This window comes from Cyanistes caeruleus, chromosome 20, assembly GCF_971803275.1.
Source record: "Cyanistes caeruleus chromosome 20, bCyaCae1.hap1.1, whole genome shotgun sequence".
Lineage (NCBI taxonomy): Eukaryota > Metazoa > Chordata > Aves > Passeriformes > Paridae > Cyanistes > Cyanistes caeruleus.
The window spans coordinates 6636699-6653085 of record NC_141720.1 but is presented as its reverse complement, the minus strand read 5'-3'; the positions used below and the strand labels follow the sequence as shown (position 1 = coordinate 6653085).

At 48.9% G+C, this 16387-nt stretch overlaps 2 protein-coding genes across 8 annotated transcripts in view; both read left to right on the top strand.

The window, feature by feature from the left end:
* Window positions 1–105: 105 nt before the first annotated feature.
* On the top strand, window positions 106–11034 carry GBGT1 (globoside alpha-1,3-N-acetylgalactosaminyltransferase 1 (FORS blood group)). Of its 5 annotated transcripts, none has more exons than XM_023938258.2 (8): window positions 106–3113; window positions 3724–3862; window positions 4412–4526; window positions 5282–5344; window positions 6530–6580; window positions 6679–6714; window positions 8679–8813; window positions 9486–11034. In XM_023938258.2, exons 3-8 carry the CDS (start codon window positions 4462–4464, stop codon window positions 10168–10170), a joined length of 1035 nt encoding a protein of 344 aa, XP_023794026.2. In that variant the 5' UTR covers window positions 106–3113; window positions 3724–3862; window positions 4412–4461; the 3' UTR covers window positions 10171–11034. The 5 variants fall into 5 exon arrangements, with proteins under 5 accessions (XP_023794026.2, XP_023794027.2, XP_023794030.2 ...); XM_023938259.2 differs by having other exon boundaries at window positions 302–3113; window positions 3757–3862; XM_023938262.2 differs by lacking the exons at window positions 106–3113; window positions 3724–3862 and adding an exon at window positions 4086–4209.
* A 4391-nt stretch (window positions 11035–15425) lies between these two features.
* Window positions 15426–16387, top strand: part of RALGDS (ral guanine nucleotide dissociation stimulator) — a 60682-nt gene continuing 59720 nt past the window's right edge. The window contains exon 1 of one of the 3 annotated variants that reach the window (XM_086858282.1): window positions 15426–15618. In XM_086858282.1, the coding sequence (XP_086714408.1) occupies window positions 15601–15618 (18 nt within the window). In that variant the 5' untranslated portion in view covers window positions 15426–15600. The remainder of the gene's footprint in view (window positions 15619–16387) is intronic. The other 2 variants (XM_086858280.1, XM_086858281.1) reach the window with 2 other exon arrangements.

The following is a 16387-nucleotide window of genomic DNA, read 5'->3' as shown; positions in this document are numbered from 1 at the left end:
ATTTTGTCCTTTATTGTTGTTTATACAGAAATACAAATGTAAACTTGAGCAGCTGTTTGTCCAGCTCAGGAGGGAAAGTACAGCTTGGCTGCTGGGGAAGATCAGTCTATCCAGAAAATAAAGCAGCTCTGACCCTGAGATCAGTCAAACCTTGCAGATGCCCTCCTGATGGTGGTTGGTGTGGACTGATAATTTCTACTGAGCTCAAAGATGTTATAAACTGAGTCCAGTTGAATCCTCAATTCTCTCAATCTGGTGCTTTGGAAGAAACTTTTTTGCCTTCTCAGTGAAGCTGGTGAATGTGCTGTGAGGGAGATGCAGGTTGTGCCATTCAGGTTGTGCTGTGTCAGTTGTGCTGTGAGGGTTGTGCTGTGCAGGCTGTGCTGTGCAGGCTGTGCTGTGCAGGCTGTGCTGTGCAGGTTGTGCTGTGCAGGTTGTGCTGTGCAGGTTCTGCTGTGCAGGCTGTGCTGTGCAGGCTGTGCTGTGAGGATTGTGCTGTGAGGGTTGTGCTGTGAGGGAGATGCAGGTTGTGCAGTGCAGGCTGTGCTGTGCAGGCTGTGCTGTGAGGGAGATGCAGGTTGTGCTGTGCAGGCTGTGCTGTGAGGATTGTGCTGTGCAGGCTGTGCTGTGTCGGTTGTGCTGTGCAGGTTGTGCTGTGCAGGCTGTGCTGTGCAGGCTGTGCTGTGCAGGCTGTGCTGTGAGGATTGTGCTGTGCAGGCTGTGCTGTGCAGGCTGTGCTGTGAGGATTGTGCTGTGCAGGCTGTGCTGTGCAGGCTGTGCTGTGAGGATTGTGCTGTGCAGGCTGTGCTGTGCAGGTTGTGCTGTGCAGGCTGTGCTGTGCAGGTTCTGCTGTGCAGGTTGTGCTGTGAGGGTTGTGCTGTGCAGGTTGTGCTGTGCAGGCTGTGCTGTGCAGGCTGTGCTGTGCAGGTTGTGCTGTGAGGATTGTGCAGTGCAGGTTGTGCTGTGCAGGTTGTGCTGTGCAGGCTGTGCTGTGCAGGTTGTGCTGTGAGGATTGTGCTGTGCAGGTTGTGCTGTGCAGGTTCTGCTGTGCAGGTTGTGCTGTGAGGGTTGTGCTGTGAGGATTGTGCTGTGAGGATTGTGCTGTGAGGGTTGTGCTGTGCAGGTTGTGCTGTGCAGGCTGTGCTGTGAGGATTGTGCTGTGAGGGTTGTGCTGTGCAGGTTGTGCTGTGCAGGTTGTGCTGTGCAGGCTGTGCTGTGAGGGTTGTGCTGTGAGGATTGTGCTGTGCAGGCTGTGCTGTGCAGGTTGTGCTGTGAGGATTGTGCTGTGCAGGTTCTGCTGTGCAGGTTGTGCTGTGCAGGCTGTGCAGGCAGTACCTCCCAGCTGGATCCCTGCCACAGCCCAGGTAACTCCGTGGTGCAGCAATAATCTGAGCCAGCAGCCCGAGCAGTGGATTTGTGCTAAGTTCAAGCCTCAGGTGTGACTGAGCACATTTGTGTCACGGGAGCCAAAGGCAGCCTGTTCCACACTGGAGTCCAGCAAGGAAACTTCCCAGGCACAGATGGAGCTCTTCTTCTCCTCTTTCTTCATGTTCTGAATGACCTCGCACTCACAGCTCGCCACTTCAGTTGTAGAAATGTGAAATACACGTTTGGAAATCTGAAATAGTTGCTCTGCAAAGAATATTTTCCATGGAATGGTCTACAAGTGAGGTATTTATCAGCTGTCCAGAATGCTTTCCAAGCAGGGCTTGAAGATAAAGTAGTGCTTTGTTCTGGGAGGTCAAGCAAGTTCATTTGGGAGTAACAGCTATTTTCAGCCATATCCTTTCTAAAAAACTCTCTGAACAAATTCAAGGAACCTGAGTAATTATTAAAAATGCTTTAGCTGTGATTTCTATTTGGTTGGAGAGTCATCAGCTGCAACCACGTACATTAAATTTTTGTTTGTATTCATAGTAACTGTAAGTTAGTTGAGGTAAATCTCAGATGGTTTTAGATGCAAAAGATGTTTCAATGTCAATGGGCTCCAGAGTTCCAGCAGGTTTGTACCATAGAAAATAAGGGTGAATGCAATAGCTGTGCTCCTAATGATGTGATATTTCAAAAAATGTGTATTTGTTTTCCTGAGGGATTAGCTGTTTACTCTGTAAAAGACACATGGAAGTACTCTATGCCCATTACAACAGCTGAAACTGCACTAAAATACCAAACACCCACAACTTTTATTTTTTTTTTTTTATTATTATTCTGTGTTAATTTTACTGTCCAAATTGAGGCTAATTATTAGTCCCCTTTCTTCTCTCTGTTCTGGATCCTCTATCCTTCCCCATCACCCAAATTCTGAGCTATCTCTGTATGCTATGAAGATAAGAGCGTGGGTCAGGTGCAGAAAATGGGAATCCCCAGGAGGGTCTGCAAAGTGGGACTGTTTGTGTGTTCCTTCATGCTTTGGCTGGAAATGTTGAGAGGATATTTATGCAACTGGAAAGTGGCATCCAGCTGGGAGGGGCTGCAAGCCCCAGGGAAAACAGGGTTCAGTCAGGGCTTGATGTTTTAGAAAAACAAATAGCCTGAAAATTGTTTTCATGAAGCGAAGTACAAGGTTTTATACGCCTCAGACCTGGCTGGGAGTGCTTCCATAGAAAACACGTGGATTGCATTTGGTCACAGGCTGAATGTCATCCCAGTGCTGTGTCCTTGCAAAGCAGGCAAATGTCCTGTGGGAATGCATGAACTGTGACAGCTTTTCAGTTTTGGGGGTAAATCCAGCTTTGCTTCATTCTTCTGAGGGCTCAGCAGGAGAACTTGGGTTGCTTTGACACCAGTTTCATGAGAATGGGCTGATTAGACAGAGTCCAGTCAGAGCTGACAGAAACAATCCCAGATCTTAAAGTTAGAAAATTACAAGGAAAGATTGAAGGACGTCACAGAAGAGAAGAAGGAAGGAAACATTGGAGCCTTCAGGTATGGAAAGGGAGACTGCCCAGACCTGAACTACAGCAAGTGAGATCCTGGTTGGAAATTTGGAAGCCTGCTGATGAGAAGGACTTTCCTACTGCAGCCATCTCTCACAGAATGGCTGAAAAACAACTGTTTGAACCCTCCTCTGCTCATTTGTCTGCTTTGCATGTGCTGGAAGCATCAAGCACAAGGTAAGAAACGTGGCACTGACAAATCCTGGCGTCAGCATAGCAGCTCTCATGACACAACTAGCACAGGAATGAGATAAAACTGGTCAAAACACAGAATAGCTGCTAGAGGGGGAAGGCTGTTTGTACATCTTTCTGTGTTTGTGGATCTGCAGCATTTTTAGGCAAGAATCCAGAGCTGCTCAGCATGAATCCATGAAAGCTTTAAATAGTGGAAGGCCTTAAGGCACATATATTTATATAGATGCACACACAGAAATACATATATATGTGTATATATGTAATTAGTCATTATTTTAGGTAGTATTTTGTGATGCATCCTGGTGAAAGCTAATTAGATTGTCTCAAAGGAAAGTGAGGGAGAAGCACCAGAGAGGATTTCTATGTGACACAGTAAAGCAAATTAAGGAACTTTTTGCCACTTGTCTTTTTCCAGTCAAAGAAATTAAAGCAGGAAAATCACTCCTGTCTGTCCAGATCAGGAGGGTTGGGTCCTGAGATAGCAGCAGTGAAATAAAAACACGTGAGCCTGACCCACAGCTCCCTGCTTCTGTCCTCACTGAAGGAAATAACGAAAGAAATAACAATTAATGTGCTTGTAATACCTTTGCAGGCCCCATGCAAATGCATTTTGTGTTCGTCACAGGGACCAAAGGTCACACTGTGGGCACTTTTGCTTCCCTGTGAGCACCTGTCCTGATTTAGGGCAGGTTCCCTGTGAACAGAAGAAGGGATTGATCTGAGCATTCAAGGTAAGACTGCTGGGCTCAGGAAAGTTGATTTTTCATGGCTGTTGTAGAGGAAATAATTTCTTTGGCTTAATCTTTACCCAACATGCATTAGGATTGTGAAACGTTTCTTTGCTGGTCTCGCACCTCAGTTTACCTTTCCCACATGCACCTTTGCAGGGAGTGTCTCTGGTGGTTACAGGACTGTGAAAGGTGGAGTTTATCAGCCCAGGTGATAACTGTGTTAGCTCTCTGATAGGACTGGGCTGGGTGATTTCATTAAATTGCAAAGGGTGTGTGCTTGAGATGAAAAAATGGAATCTACAGAAAGTGGAATCAAATCAGAACGGCTACACATGCACTAGAGCCAGGTTAAAGCCCCCTGAAATGGAGACCTTGCTCAGACATTTTACATCAGTGCCCTGGCTCTTACAGTCTGGCACCTTCTGTGTTCATCACTTCAGAAAAAGTGGAAGAGAAACTACCCATGAACTTCTTCCTCCTCTGAGGAAATGATCTGTTTCTCTCACAGTGAGGTACTTACAGCCCTCTCTCTGTATTTCTTCTCTGCAGAGTGAAACTGCTGGAATTCAGAAGAAGTCACCCTTCCTTCTCCTCTAGAAATGATTTCCAGGAAAGTGCTGGTGGGATCTCTTGTCTGCCTGGGTGCTGTTGCTGCAGTTATCTGGTAAGAATTTGCTGGCCAGCTTGGTCATACCTAAAACATCCTGTGTAGATCCTGTGGCAAAACTCACAGAACTAAAAAACAAAGGCTGTGCATTTTGTGGGAAGCCCCTGTTTGAGCTGGAAGAAAGAACAGCAATATGTGTAATAGATAATGGTAGAGGGAGAAAGCCCTAGGGGAAAGAGGAAAAAAGAGCAACTGAGTCCAAATCAAGCTGCTGACACCATAGTGACCCACAAACAAGTATAGAATATTCCAGTTACATTTTAGCTCATTTAACAGAGGTGATTATCTGTGTCTTCAAACAGTCCAAACTCACTCCAGTGTCACCAGGGACAGCTCTGTAGCTGTCAGATATCTTTGAACCACTGTGGATTTTGTAACTGAATATTCTGACCACTGAGTATGGCTTAGAGATTCTCTGGAGCAAACTCAAACATCGAAACATCGTTGGAAGGGAATCTGAGGGAAGGCATTTCTATTAAGTATTAATTATTAAATTATTATGAATTATCTCATATTTATGATATTGAAACTTACTGTACTTTCACCTTGTGGGTAGCTGCATTTTGCCTCAGCAGCAGGACATTGTGTTAAAATGTGAACACAGCATTAATTAACACTAATTAATAAAGTAGACATGGAGTTAACCAGAATTACCTCTCAAAATCTTTGCCAGGTCCTTAGGTGATCTTGGAAAATCCTAGGAATGTTTCCTTCAACATTTCCTATCTTAAAATATTTCTTTGCTCTCACAGGGCTCTAGCTGGGACTAGAAAAGTGCACTACCTGCCCTACTACCTTCCTTGCCCTGAAATCTTGTAAGTATTTTGTTTTGTGCCTAATAAGTAACACAGATCACTGTTTCAGTCCTGCTCTTCACTGACAACAGAAACAGTGATTAACAAGTCACTTGTTCTTTATTTATGAAGCTGTAATTAGTCACTCTCTTCAAACAAAAAGCTAAAAATGCAGTTTGGGCCTGCCTGCCCTGTGTGACAGCTCTGGGTCTGCATGGGTGAGGGAGGCTTTGTTTGTTGTGGGTCAGAGCCCAGGCCTAAAAGGTTCACACAGCTTCCTTATCAGGGTGAAATCACACACCTGCACGTGCACAGCCGTGCTTTAGGGATCCACTCAGCAGACAGAGACACCCAAACCAGAGAGGTGATGTGAACAGGCACATGAGGAGCTCTGGCACAGGCAGGAATAACCCCCAGTTCTCATCATGCTCCTGTTCTTCCCTCTGGGATCTGGGATCATGAATGTTCTGTGCCATGGCAGCGCTTGAGCTCTGGACCTGAAAAAATGAGCTTCCTTGCCTGCTGCAAGCTGATGTACCTGAGCTAGCCTGGCTGCCAAGAGCTCCCCCAGAGCTGCACAGAGGAGAATTTACACTGTGCAGGGGCCAGGGACGTGGCCCCAGTGACCTCCTCACTGCCACACTGCACCACAGCTAGGACATGACAATGGCTTTCCCCATGACCAAATAGGTATTTCTATACAAATAGAAAAAAATGATGTTTCATGGAGGTATTTCTGATTGCTCCAGCCCATTCCAAACCATTGTGTCTTGTGAGGTGCTTATTTCTCTGAATGCTGTTGGAAATGTGATTATTTCAGGCAGTTCAGCCCTCCAGGTGACCAGGAGCAGCTTTGAAGGGCATGGAGCACATACATGACCATGTTTGTATGGGACCTGACAGTCCCACCTGGATTTTGGCCCCTGCACACTGATATCCCCACAGACTGGGATTGCTGAGAGAGAGAGATTGAGAGATACAGAATCTCTCTGTCCCTGTTATGTGGTGTCCCAAAGCTGTCCCTTGCCAGGGAGCCCTGGAGGTGTGTGCAGGTGATGCCTAACCCTGGGCCGAGCAGGGCAGTGTCCACAGCAGCTGGAGCTGGGTTTGGACAGCTCTCAGGACAGCAGCAGGTCCTACAGCCAAACTTGTTGATATTTTAAGAAAAGCCTAACAATCCATTTCTTTCCCCACCCCATCATGCAGCTCCATGAAACTCCAGTATACAGAAGAGAAGCTAATCCAGCTTTTCCCCCAGTAAGTACTGGCTTTTTATCTCCTGACTTTTAAACTTCTGCTCCTCTCTTCCAGGCATATTCATGTATTATTCAATGGATATTTCTTCCCTTTTACAGATTATTTTATCAGCAGCCAAGAGTGCTGGCGCCAAAGTAAGTTTCTTTGAACTTTGTTTGCTGAGTTTGGTTTGGGCACTTTGCAGCACTCACAGTTCCAGAGTCCTGGGGCACATTGAGCAGGATGTTGTTCCCTGAGAATCCAAGCACAGGGGTGTGTCAGCTGCTGCCTGTGCTGCTCTGAGGTTGGGTATGGTTACTGTACACTTATTAACACACTTACTGTTAATTCCCAATTATTACATTAGTGCACACACACTCTTGTGGCCAGGGGCTCTTTTTGAGATGGGAGATGTGTGATATCTGTAAGTGGGAAATACCTTCTGGAGCTGTGCTCTGGAACCAGCTGTGGGAGCTTTGAACCCATTTCAGGGCAACATAAAGCAGGTGTGACCTTCAGCAGTGGTTTCACCAAACACAGACAAACCTCAAACACAGCCAGAGCAGGGGCTTTAAGGGAAGATTTGGGACAGCAGCAGTAAGAAGTGGCTTGGACAAACTCTCTGTGCAGCCCAGGTTGTTACAGCCTCCTTTGGCCCTGCTCCTGTGACTTTATCTGGAGCAGTTCACCTTCCACAACCACGTTCTTTTGCATGTTAACAACACACCCTGTTGGAACACACACACATATATATTTAAATATTATTTCCCTCACATATTCAGGATGTGCTCAGCCTGAATATTTCTTCCATACTGGAATAAATTTCTGTGCTAAATCAGCTGGTGCACACTGGGCTAAACAAGGGGAGAATCTTGAAGCTCTTCCTCCTCTGTGTCTTCTGGTGGGAGTTCACTGGCGTGCAGAGGATGACCATGACTGTGACTCATTGGGAAACCCAGGGAAGCCCTTTAAGATGAAATTTAAAAAGCTTAGAGAAGTGAACATGCATGTTTCCTTCCCTTTCCAAAAAAAAAAAAAAAAGTCTAATCAACCCAGAAACAGAACAGATCCGTTAGTACATTTTTCCCAACACAAATTCTTCTTCCTGTATAATCTTTCAATCACATGCATTGCTGTAGGAAGGAGTCAAACTGCTATTCTTGTATCCTCTCAGACTGAAAATATTAGATCTGGGCTAGAGAATCTGATTGGATCTGCTGCCTGAAGCACCAGGCTGCTCCCCACAGCTCCCCCAGTTTGATTCTGGAGCTGTTTTGCCTTGGAACTGTGTCAGGTGGGAGCCTGGCAGCCCCCAGGTGTGGCCACGTGCTGTGTGTGACAAATTTCATTAGCAGAGGGCTCCAGCTCCTGGTCTGGAGCGAATGGGAGCAGGCAGGGGTGAATTCCACCATAAATGACATCTCCTTTTAAAATCAAAAAGGTAAGAATGAAACAGTGAAAACAAAGCAAGCAAATTGAAACAGCACTGCAGAGCTGTAACAGGGCAGAATCAGATTCTACTGCATTTATATTCAGTATTTCCACTTCTCTCACAAGAGATTAAGGATTTTTTCTAACTTTGTTAGATATTTTAATGCTGGCTCTCACACAGCATTTTGAATTGTAACTGATTGTGTTGGAACTATATATAAATACTGGAAAAGTAAGCTGTCATGCTGCAAGCTGTGTTTTAATAACACAGCAATGGGGTATATTTTTATAGTAATTTTCATATTATTATTACTTGTGTTTTAATCTGCATGTAGCAATCTGCATCAGGCTGATGGCAAATAGGCACAGCTTCCCATTCTGAGAGTTCAGTGGTCATTAAACTCTCCTCAGCAGAAAGGTCCTTAAATGAGATTTCAGCAGATCCTCAGGTTTTAACTGATGTATTAAAGTGCTTAATTTCAGCCCAGGAATTGAAATGTCCATGCTCTGTAACCTTAAATAAGAGTGCAGGGAGAAAATATCTGAGCTAATACCCTCCATGGCGAATTAATGCTGATTCACACACTCTTCTAGCTGCCTTTTTTCATGCTTCTTTTCCATTTAGTAGCCTCAAAACCAACAGGAACAGTTACATTTAATTAACATTTCTGGGTTTTTCCCCCTTCAGGCGCCAGGATGTGCTGACAGTCACACCATGGCTGGCCCCCATCGTCTGGGAAGGGACCTTCAATCCTGAGATCCTGGACAGTGCCTATAGACCCCTGAACCTCACCATAGGGGTGACAGCCTTTGCTGTTGGAAAGTAAGGGAAGCACTCAGTGGGCACAGTTCTTGGGGTGATGCTCCTCCTCTGTGGAAAGACGGCTTTGGCTTTCCTTTTCCTGAAATTTGTCCCGTTTTATAGCGGGGTTTGTGTCCCTCCAGTGTGTCTGTAATCACACAAGTGCATGGGATAACAACACTGGAGGTACCTGAGGTGTGGGCAGTATTTTTTAAGAATAAGGCATCTTGGGAATTAGAGCTGGTCAAAACGGGGATAATCCACTTATTCCTCATCCTCCACTAGACGTGTTACATGTGTAGTGTGTGGATTCCTGCAGTCATAATCACTGAACTCTCCTCACTCCTTGTCTTGCATTCACTAATGAGCCCTTCATAATCCCCTTGGAATCCCAGATGGTTTGGGTTGGAAGGGACCTTAAAATTTATCTTCTTCCACACCATGGGCAGTTCCCAGGGCACTTCCAATACACCAGGTTGCATCAACCTGTACTTGGACACTTCCACAGCTCCTCTGGGTAACCTGTGCCCCATCCTCATAGGGAAGAATTCCTTCTCCCAATCTAACCCTGCCCTCCCTCAGCTGAAGGCCATTCCCCTTTGCTCTATCACTCCACACCCTTGCAGAAAGTCCCTCTGCTCAGAAAGGTCGTCCTTGTCCCTGCTGGGCTCTCCACGGGCTGTGTCTGTGCAGGTACACGAGGTTCGTGCGGCGCTTCCTGGAGTCGGCAGAGCGGCACTTCATGCGTGGCTACCGGGTCAATTATTACATCTTCACAGACAGCCCCGAGAGCATCCCCCGGGCGCAGCTGCGGCCAGGGCGCAGGCTGCTCACCGTCCCTGTCCAGAGATACTCCAGCTGGCAGGAGATCTCCATGCGCAGGATGGAGACCATCAACCGGCACGTGGCCGAGGTGAGCCATCGCGAGGTGCAGTACCTCTTCTGCCTGGACGTGGACATGGTGTTCCACAACCCCTGGGGCCCTGAGACCCTGGGGGACACGGTGGCCGCCATCCACCCTGGCTACTTCCAAGTGCCACGAGAGCAGTTCCCTTATGAGAGGAGGAGCTCCTCAGCAGCCTTCATCCCCAAGGGAGAAGGGGATTTCTACTACGGAGGAGCCGTGTTTGGAGGCTTGGTTAAGAACGTCTACGAGTTCACCAAGAGCTGCCACATGACCATCCTGGCAGACAAAGCCAACGGGGTCATGGCAGCCTGGCAGGAGGAGAGTCACCTCAACAGGCACTTCCTGACCCACAAACCCTCCAAGCTGCTTTCTCCAGAGTATATATGGGATGACAGGAAGCCAAAGCCCCCCGAAATCCGCCTCATACGTTTTTCCACAGTGGATAAAAACTACAAAGAGGTCCGAAATTGACCACCTGATCCCTGCAACAAACCAAAACCCATCAAAATCAGTTCCTGCAGAACTGTGAATTTTTGTTCCTGGTAGGAAGGGAAGGTATGGATAGTTCCTCTGGAGACCAGAGTCTCAAAGCATTTCAGAAGCAGCAATCAAAATGCAGGTGAGACTGAAAAGGTTTCTGGTCTCCCACTCTTTGTAAATACATCCTGCCTGAGGCTGTGGCACACAGAAAAACATCCAAAAGGCCAGTGATCCAATGCATGGATGTAGTTGCCTTCCCATGACTGTTTTCCAGAGGCCTGGCAGAAACTTAACAAGATCAAAATGGCATTTGACGTTCTTGTGGAGAAGATCTTGAGTTTTGGTAAATACCTTTTCACTTAAAAAAAAAAGAAAAAAAAAAAAAGAACATTTCAGGGTGATAATTTTTCCTGCATTATGATTTAAACTAACACCTTTTGTCAGAATCAGGAAGAAACTTGCACTCAGAGCACGTTTTCCCTGAGTGGTGTGCAGCAGGATTTCTTGGACCTTCTCAGCAGAGGGCTGGTGCCAGGCATTGCCAGTAAGAGCCCTGGTCTGACAGGACAAACATTGTGAACTCATCTAGCAGTTATCTCCCAAATTCCAGTCTGTGCTTTGGAGACCCAAGTTGAGACAGAACTGGCACAGCTCAAAGCAGACTGAACTTCTTTGGGTTTATTTCAATCACAGATGTGCTCTGAACCTTTTCCCTGGGTCACATGTCTCTGTGGATCTTGTAATCTTTTCCAATACAGAAAACTTGTTTTTGAGATGTTCATGTTCCTCTCCACTGCTTCAGCCCTTTCCAATTTTTCTAAGCTCTGTGAAATAAATTGGCGAGAAGCTGCTGGAGCTGACAGCATGATCCTTTCCAGAAAACAGGATGATTTCATTCCATAATGAAATGCTCTGCTGAAGCTGGGAGTTCGGCGTGGAGTTGGAAGTAGGCTGGGGTTAACATTTTCTCTCCTTGGATGTGCTGAGGAGCTGAAGCAGGCATTTAGAGGCTGACAGCTCCCTGGGGTGAGCACAAGGGAGCAGCCAAGGCTGGCAGCTGAGGTTCCAGCACAGCCACCTCCCTTGTCACAGGGGAGCTGCCATCAGCATCAGCTCCCTCTGATACCAAAGGGCTGAACATGAAAATTCCTGTTCACTCGGAGCAGGAGAGAGGCCACGGGAGATGCTGGGAACGGCAGCGTCCAGCGGGGAGGGAAGGAGCAGGGTGAAAGGGTGAACAGGCTGTTTCTAAGGGAACAGCTTAGGGGGAAAAAAAGAAAAAAAAAAAAAGGAAAAAAAAGCTTATTTGGCAGTGAGAGGGAAAATAGGGAAGAGGTGCCTGACTGTTCCTGCTTCTCCTCACATGTGAAAATTGCTGTATGGCAGGGAATCAAGTATTCAAAGCTTTAGGGCCCCACAACTGATTGCTGCTGACTTAACGAGCCATTTCAGTCCTGTGAGCAGGCTGGAAATGGCACTTGCCACTGTCATTGTAGGCATTTCATCTTCCAGAAGACTAATTAGAAAAGCTTTTACAGACTCATAATATAGATAAGGTACCTGAAATACCTCCAGCTCCAAAGCCCCAGTGGCAGCTGGATTGGCTGATTTGTGCTTAATCCAGCAAAGGGGCTTTATTACATTTTCTCCAGATTGTTCTTAGTGATGTGCAGGAGGAAGATGTCCCTTTACCTAACTAAACCACAACTGAAACCCCTGCCATGCATGTTGGGTAACCAGGCACCTCATCTGAGCCAAAATGGTGAGGAAAAATACTTATCCAAATATTTCCAGAAAGATACATTTCCAACGAGTCCAGGATTAATACTGTATGTTTCTTATTTGTTAAAGAGTTAGTGCCTCAAGGCCATGCTGAAACTGGGTTATTATGCTAATTATATATCTATGTGTAAGGATTCTTTACCAGCCAAAAGGAGCTGTCCAGTCTGCCCTGCACAGGACAAGCCAGATAATTTTATCTCATGGTGTCAGTATGTGGCTGAGCTGGGCTAGACCTCGTAGAAAAGTATTCAGATTCCAAGAAAAACATTAAGTTCCGTAGCAGCCACAAATCCATAGATCAGCTGTGCCAATGGCCAATTCTCCTTATGCCTTAATTCTGTTGGAAATTGCTCTGGGTTTGCAGCCACAGGGCTTCATTCTGCCACATTAATTATTGAATTCCTGTGCAGATACTCATAAATCCTTTGTGAGAGGAAGTTCTGCAGCACAGATGATGGGTGATGGAGGGTGGTCTGGGTTTCTGGGGTGCCTGTTTTGAAAAAATTGTGAAGGGCTTGGTCTGAGCTCTGCATCCAAGCTGCCTTTTGGCTGAATCCTTAGCCCTCTGATTGACACCATAATGGCCTGATTTGTGCTGTGCCAAACATGTTTATTTTCCTGGCAGTCCCAGAGCTTCTCCCCGGGGGAATGACTTCTTGTGTGACACAGTTCTACTCCACAGGGTTGCAGTTTGAAGCAGTACCTACAAACTCCCAATGCCTCCAGGGAGCAGGAGAATGTCTGCAGAAAAAAACCCCACAGTGCTGTGTGGGAGATGCTCCCTGAATCATCTTGGTGCCCTCTTCTAATTAATGAAGGCTGGACTTCTGTTGTCATCTCCTGCTGATTAATCTCCTCCCCCAGCAGCAGCAGCAGCAGAGAGCTTTCCTGCTCCCAGTTTGGATTGTGTAGCCTGAGGCTTGTGTGCACTGTGGGAGCTTCACCAGGACCTGCTTTGTGAAGTGCATTCCCCACCCACACCCAGTGCACAGTGGGGAAACTGAGGCACGCTGTAGGAAGGCAGCACAGTGTCTCTTGCCTTCCTCCACTGGCTACAGGGGACAGTATTGTCTTAGATGTTCTTGTGCCGAAGGAATTTGGACTTAGAAATGCAGGGAACTGCACAAAAACTGAATCACCACATGTAAATAAATAAACCCCACTGCCTGGTGATGTGATTGTGCTTTCAAGGTATTTCCCACTCAAGCCCTTAACCCACCCCCAAATCAGCAGCTTCTTGCCTTCCCAAGGGCCCCTTTTTCCTTCCATCCCTTTCTGCTTGGCTGGAACAGACTCATCATTCACTGTCTCTAATTTAAGCACCCATCTGACAGAGGCTGTTTCTTTCCTTCTCCCTGCTGCTGTTTTGCCCACCGCATCCACCCCCAAAGGGCAAATTTCTGTGTGGTGTAGAACAGAAACTTCCAGTACTGAACATGATTTGAGGTGGAGCCAGACTTCGATCATTTCATTCTCCCCACTGATAGGACAAGGATCATTTCCACTTAGCCAGATTAGGATTCTTTTCCACCCCTCTCTGGATTTCCCATAACTCTCCCTTAGGTGATGTTCCCTGACAGTTTTGACCAGAAATCTCATTTTGTACCACACAGCACCAATTTCAACAGGATTTGTAATTTGTGTAACAACACAAATTTTCTGTGGGTGAGATCTCTGGCTGTGGGGCACAAATAACGTCACATTTGAGCAGAGGGGGGATGAGGAGGGGTAAGAACACCAGTTACACATCCCCTGCATAAAACCAGTTTGTGGAAAAGCCACGTGCCTCTGGCTGGCTTCATGCAGCTGAAGCAGCATGGTGGTGGAAAGGAGCTGGAAGGCTGGGAGCTCCCTGCCAGAGCTGCTGGGCTCACTCCCCTGCCCTTTGTCCCACCTGGGTGGCTTTTGGAGGGACAGACTGCCTCTGTCTCTTGTTCTGTGTTTGCACAGGGCCCAGTCTGGGCCACTCAGTGGGAATTTGCTCTGATCTCAAAGGAAAGCTCCTAGCAGTAAGTTTATTATTTTCTCACTTGAATCCCACCTCCTGCCCCAGCAAGTCCCCAGGGGTGACACACGCAGAGCAACAGCTGCTCTCCAGGTGGAGTGACAGTGGAGTGACAGTGACAACAGGTCTGGGGACAGCAGGAACTGGAGAAGGAGTTACAGGAGTGGATTGGGTTGTACTTTACTCATGGTAAATCCCCAACCCCGGAGCTCTGCTCCACACAATCAAATGGTTTAAGGAAGCATCGCTAGAAAAACACATCTGAAGGGTGACATTTGAATGTCTGCCTGCCCACCAGACTCTCTCCTTTCTCCACAAGTGTTGCTGTATTGATGTGACTTTCCCCATGCTATATTTAGGTTAAACATAGATCCACCAAATGTCGCCGTTTCATGTGAAACCAATGTAAAGCCTTAGGAGTAGAAAAGCAGTTTTAACCACAAATCTCTACTGCTTGTATGCCCACGTCATCACTCCCCTGATGAACCTTCAGCCAATTTAAACCAAGCCAGATGAGTACAAATCACATTTTAAAAGCACTTCATTCTGGTGTGGTTTTTAGTGAGTTTTGCCAGCAGCAGATTACATAGTTCTAGACCTTTTGCAGTACGTGTTTTTCTCACTGTTGAGCACTGACACTGTTACTATAATTAGAATTATGTTGCTCTGTAGCAGCATCTAGTGCCAGAGCCAGAGCCCGGGCAGCACCTTTTCCTTTCCTGGCTGCGCTCGGCAGCCAGAGCTGCTGGTTCAGCTGAGCCGGAGCCACGGAGGAGCGGGACACGGGCAGGTGCCACGGGCTGTGCCTTGTCGCTCATTCCCGCTGTGACCCCGGAGAAAAGGGGGGTGTCGGTGCCCAGGAGCGGCACTGCGGCGGCTGGGAGCACTCGGCCGTGGATTGACGCAGCCTTCAGCCGGCTCCTTCTTCTCCTGCCACGGCTGTAATGGCTCATGTCATCGGCCTCATGATTACAAATGCCGGGGAGCGGAGCCGCTCTGTTTCCAGGGCAACCCCTCTGGTTCCCCGGCTCCCGCTGCAGCTCAGCCCGTGCGGCCGGAGCGCTGCCCGGGGGACGCGCTCAGCCCCGTGCGGTCCGGGATGAGCGGGGATCAGTGCCCGGGGCTCCGTGTCGTGCCCTGGCTCCCTGTCCCGGCCTCTCCTCATGGAGCGGGGACAGCCCGGGATGTTTTCTCTCAGCCACGGCCCCAAGCTTTCCTCCTGTTTGTACCCACACTCAGCGCCGCCCCCGCTCCCACTCGCACCGCCCGCTCCCCGTCCGCACGGTGCCTTCCCACGGGTCCCACTCGCGGGGGAAAACACACCCCAAAAAGACAAGGGGTGTCCCGGGTACCCCCGGAGCGGTGCCCAGCAGAGAGGCGCCCCCGCTGCAGTTCCCTCTCGGGAACGGGGCCGGGCGGAGCCGGGAGCTGTCCCCTCCCTGCCGGTAGCGGTGCCCGCCCCGGGCCCGCCCCGCTCCCGGCTCTCCCGGCTCTCCCGGCCGCGCTGGGCGCTCGGCGCTGCCGGCTCGGGGGGCCCATGGCCGGCTCGGAGCATCGCCCCGTGAGTGCGGCCCCGGCACCCGCAGCGGGGCCAGCGGCTCTCGGCGCGGCGCTGGGGCTATGAGCGGGGCACGATGATGATCGACACCCAGGTGAGCGTGCGGGACAAGCTCCGGCTTTGTCTCCCCGAATTGCCCCGGGCCGGAGCGCTGCCGCGGGGCTCGGTCCCCTCCAGGAGCCGCTCTGCACGGGGCTCGGGGCGGCCCACGCGTGTCCGCGGCGGTGATGGACGGTGCGCGCTGCCGGGAGCCGGGGGGCTCTGGCGGGGCTTGCCGGGGGTCTGTGGCTGCAGGTGTCCGTCCCTGGCTGCCTCTTGGGGTCGGGGTCACTGCATGTGCCGGCAGCCCCGGGCCCTGCTCTGCAGCGGGGGCTTCCGCGGAGGAGAAGCAGCGGCTTTGCCGAGGTGGGGGGGGGAAGTCCTGTTTTTCAATGTTTTTATCTTAATTTGTTAGCTTTCTCTTTGTGTAATGGTTAATGCGGCTGGGAGAAGAGGAGCTGAAGGATTGGGAAGGAAAGGGGCACAGTTTGGGACGGGCTGAAGGCGCTGCGATGCTGCAGCAGCCGCTGTGCTGCGATGCTGCTGGCAGGCTGGTGCTGCTGCGTGCTGTGCCAAGCGCACCCCTGGCACCGCTCAGGCCAAATGGCACCAGCAGGTCCCTTGTCTTTGTCTGGTGTTTATGAGGCCAAAGAAATCGAGCCGAGGTGGGCTAAAGCTCTGCGCTCCCAAGCCCACTGGTGCTTTTGGGGTAGGGGAGGATGAAGCAAAGGTATGAAATTTGGGGGGTGGGAGCAGAACGTGACTCTGGGTTTGGTCCTGATGCTCCTCTGACTTTTTACTTCCTCTTCTGATGTCCCCTTCCT

Coding starts and splice junctions, on each gene's coding strand:
- GBGT1 (XM_023938258.2), top strand. CDS start 4,462: ATGATTTCCAGGAAAGTGCTGGTGGGATCTCTTGTCTGCCTGGGTGCT. Junction 6,715..8,678: donor CCAAGAGTGCTGGCGCCAAA/GTAAGTTTCTTT, acceptor TTCCCCCTTCAG/GCGCCAGGATGTGCTGACAG. Junction 8,814..9,485: donor ACAGCCTTTGCTGTTGGAAA/GTAAGGGAAGCA, acceptor GTGTCTGTGCAG/GTACACGAGGTTCGTGCGGC.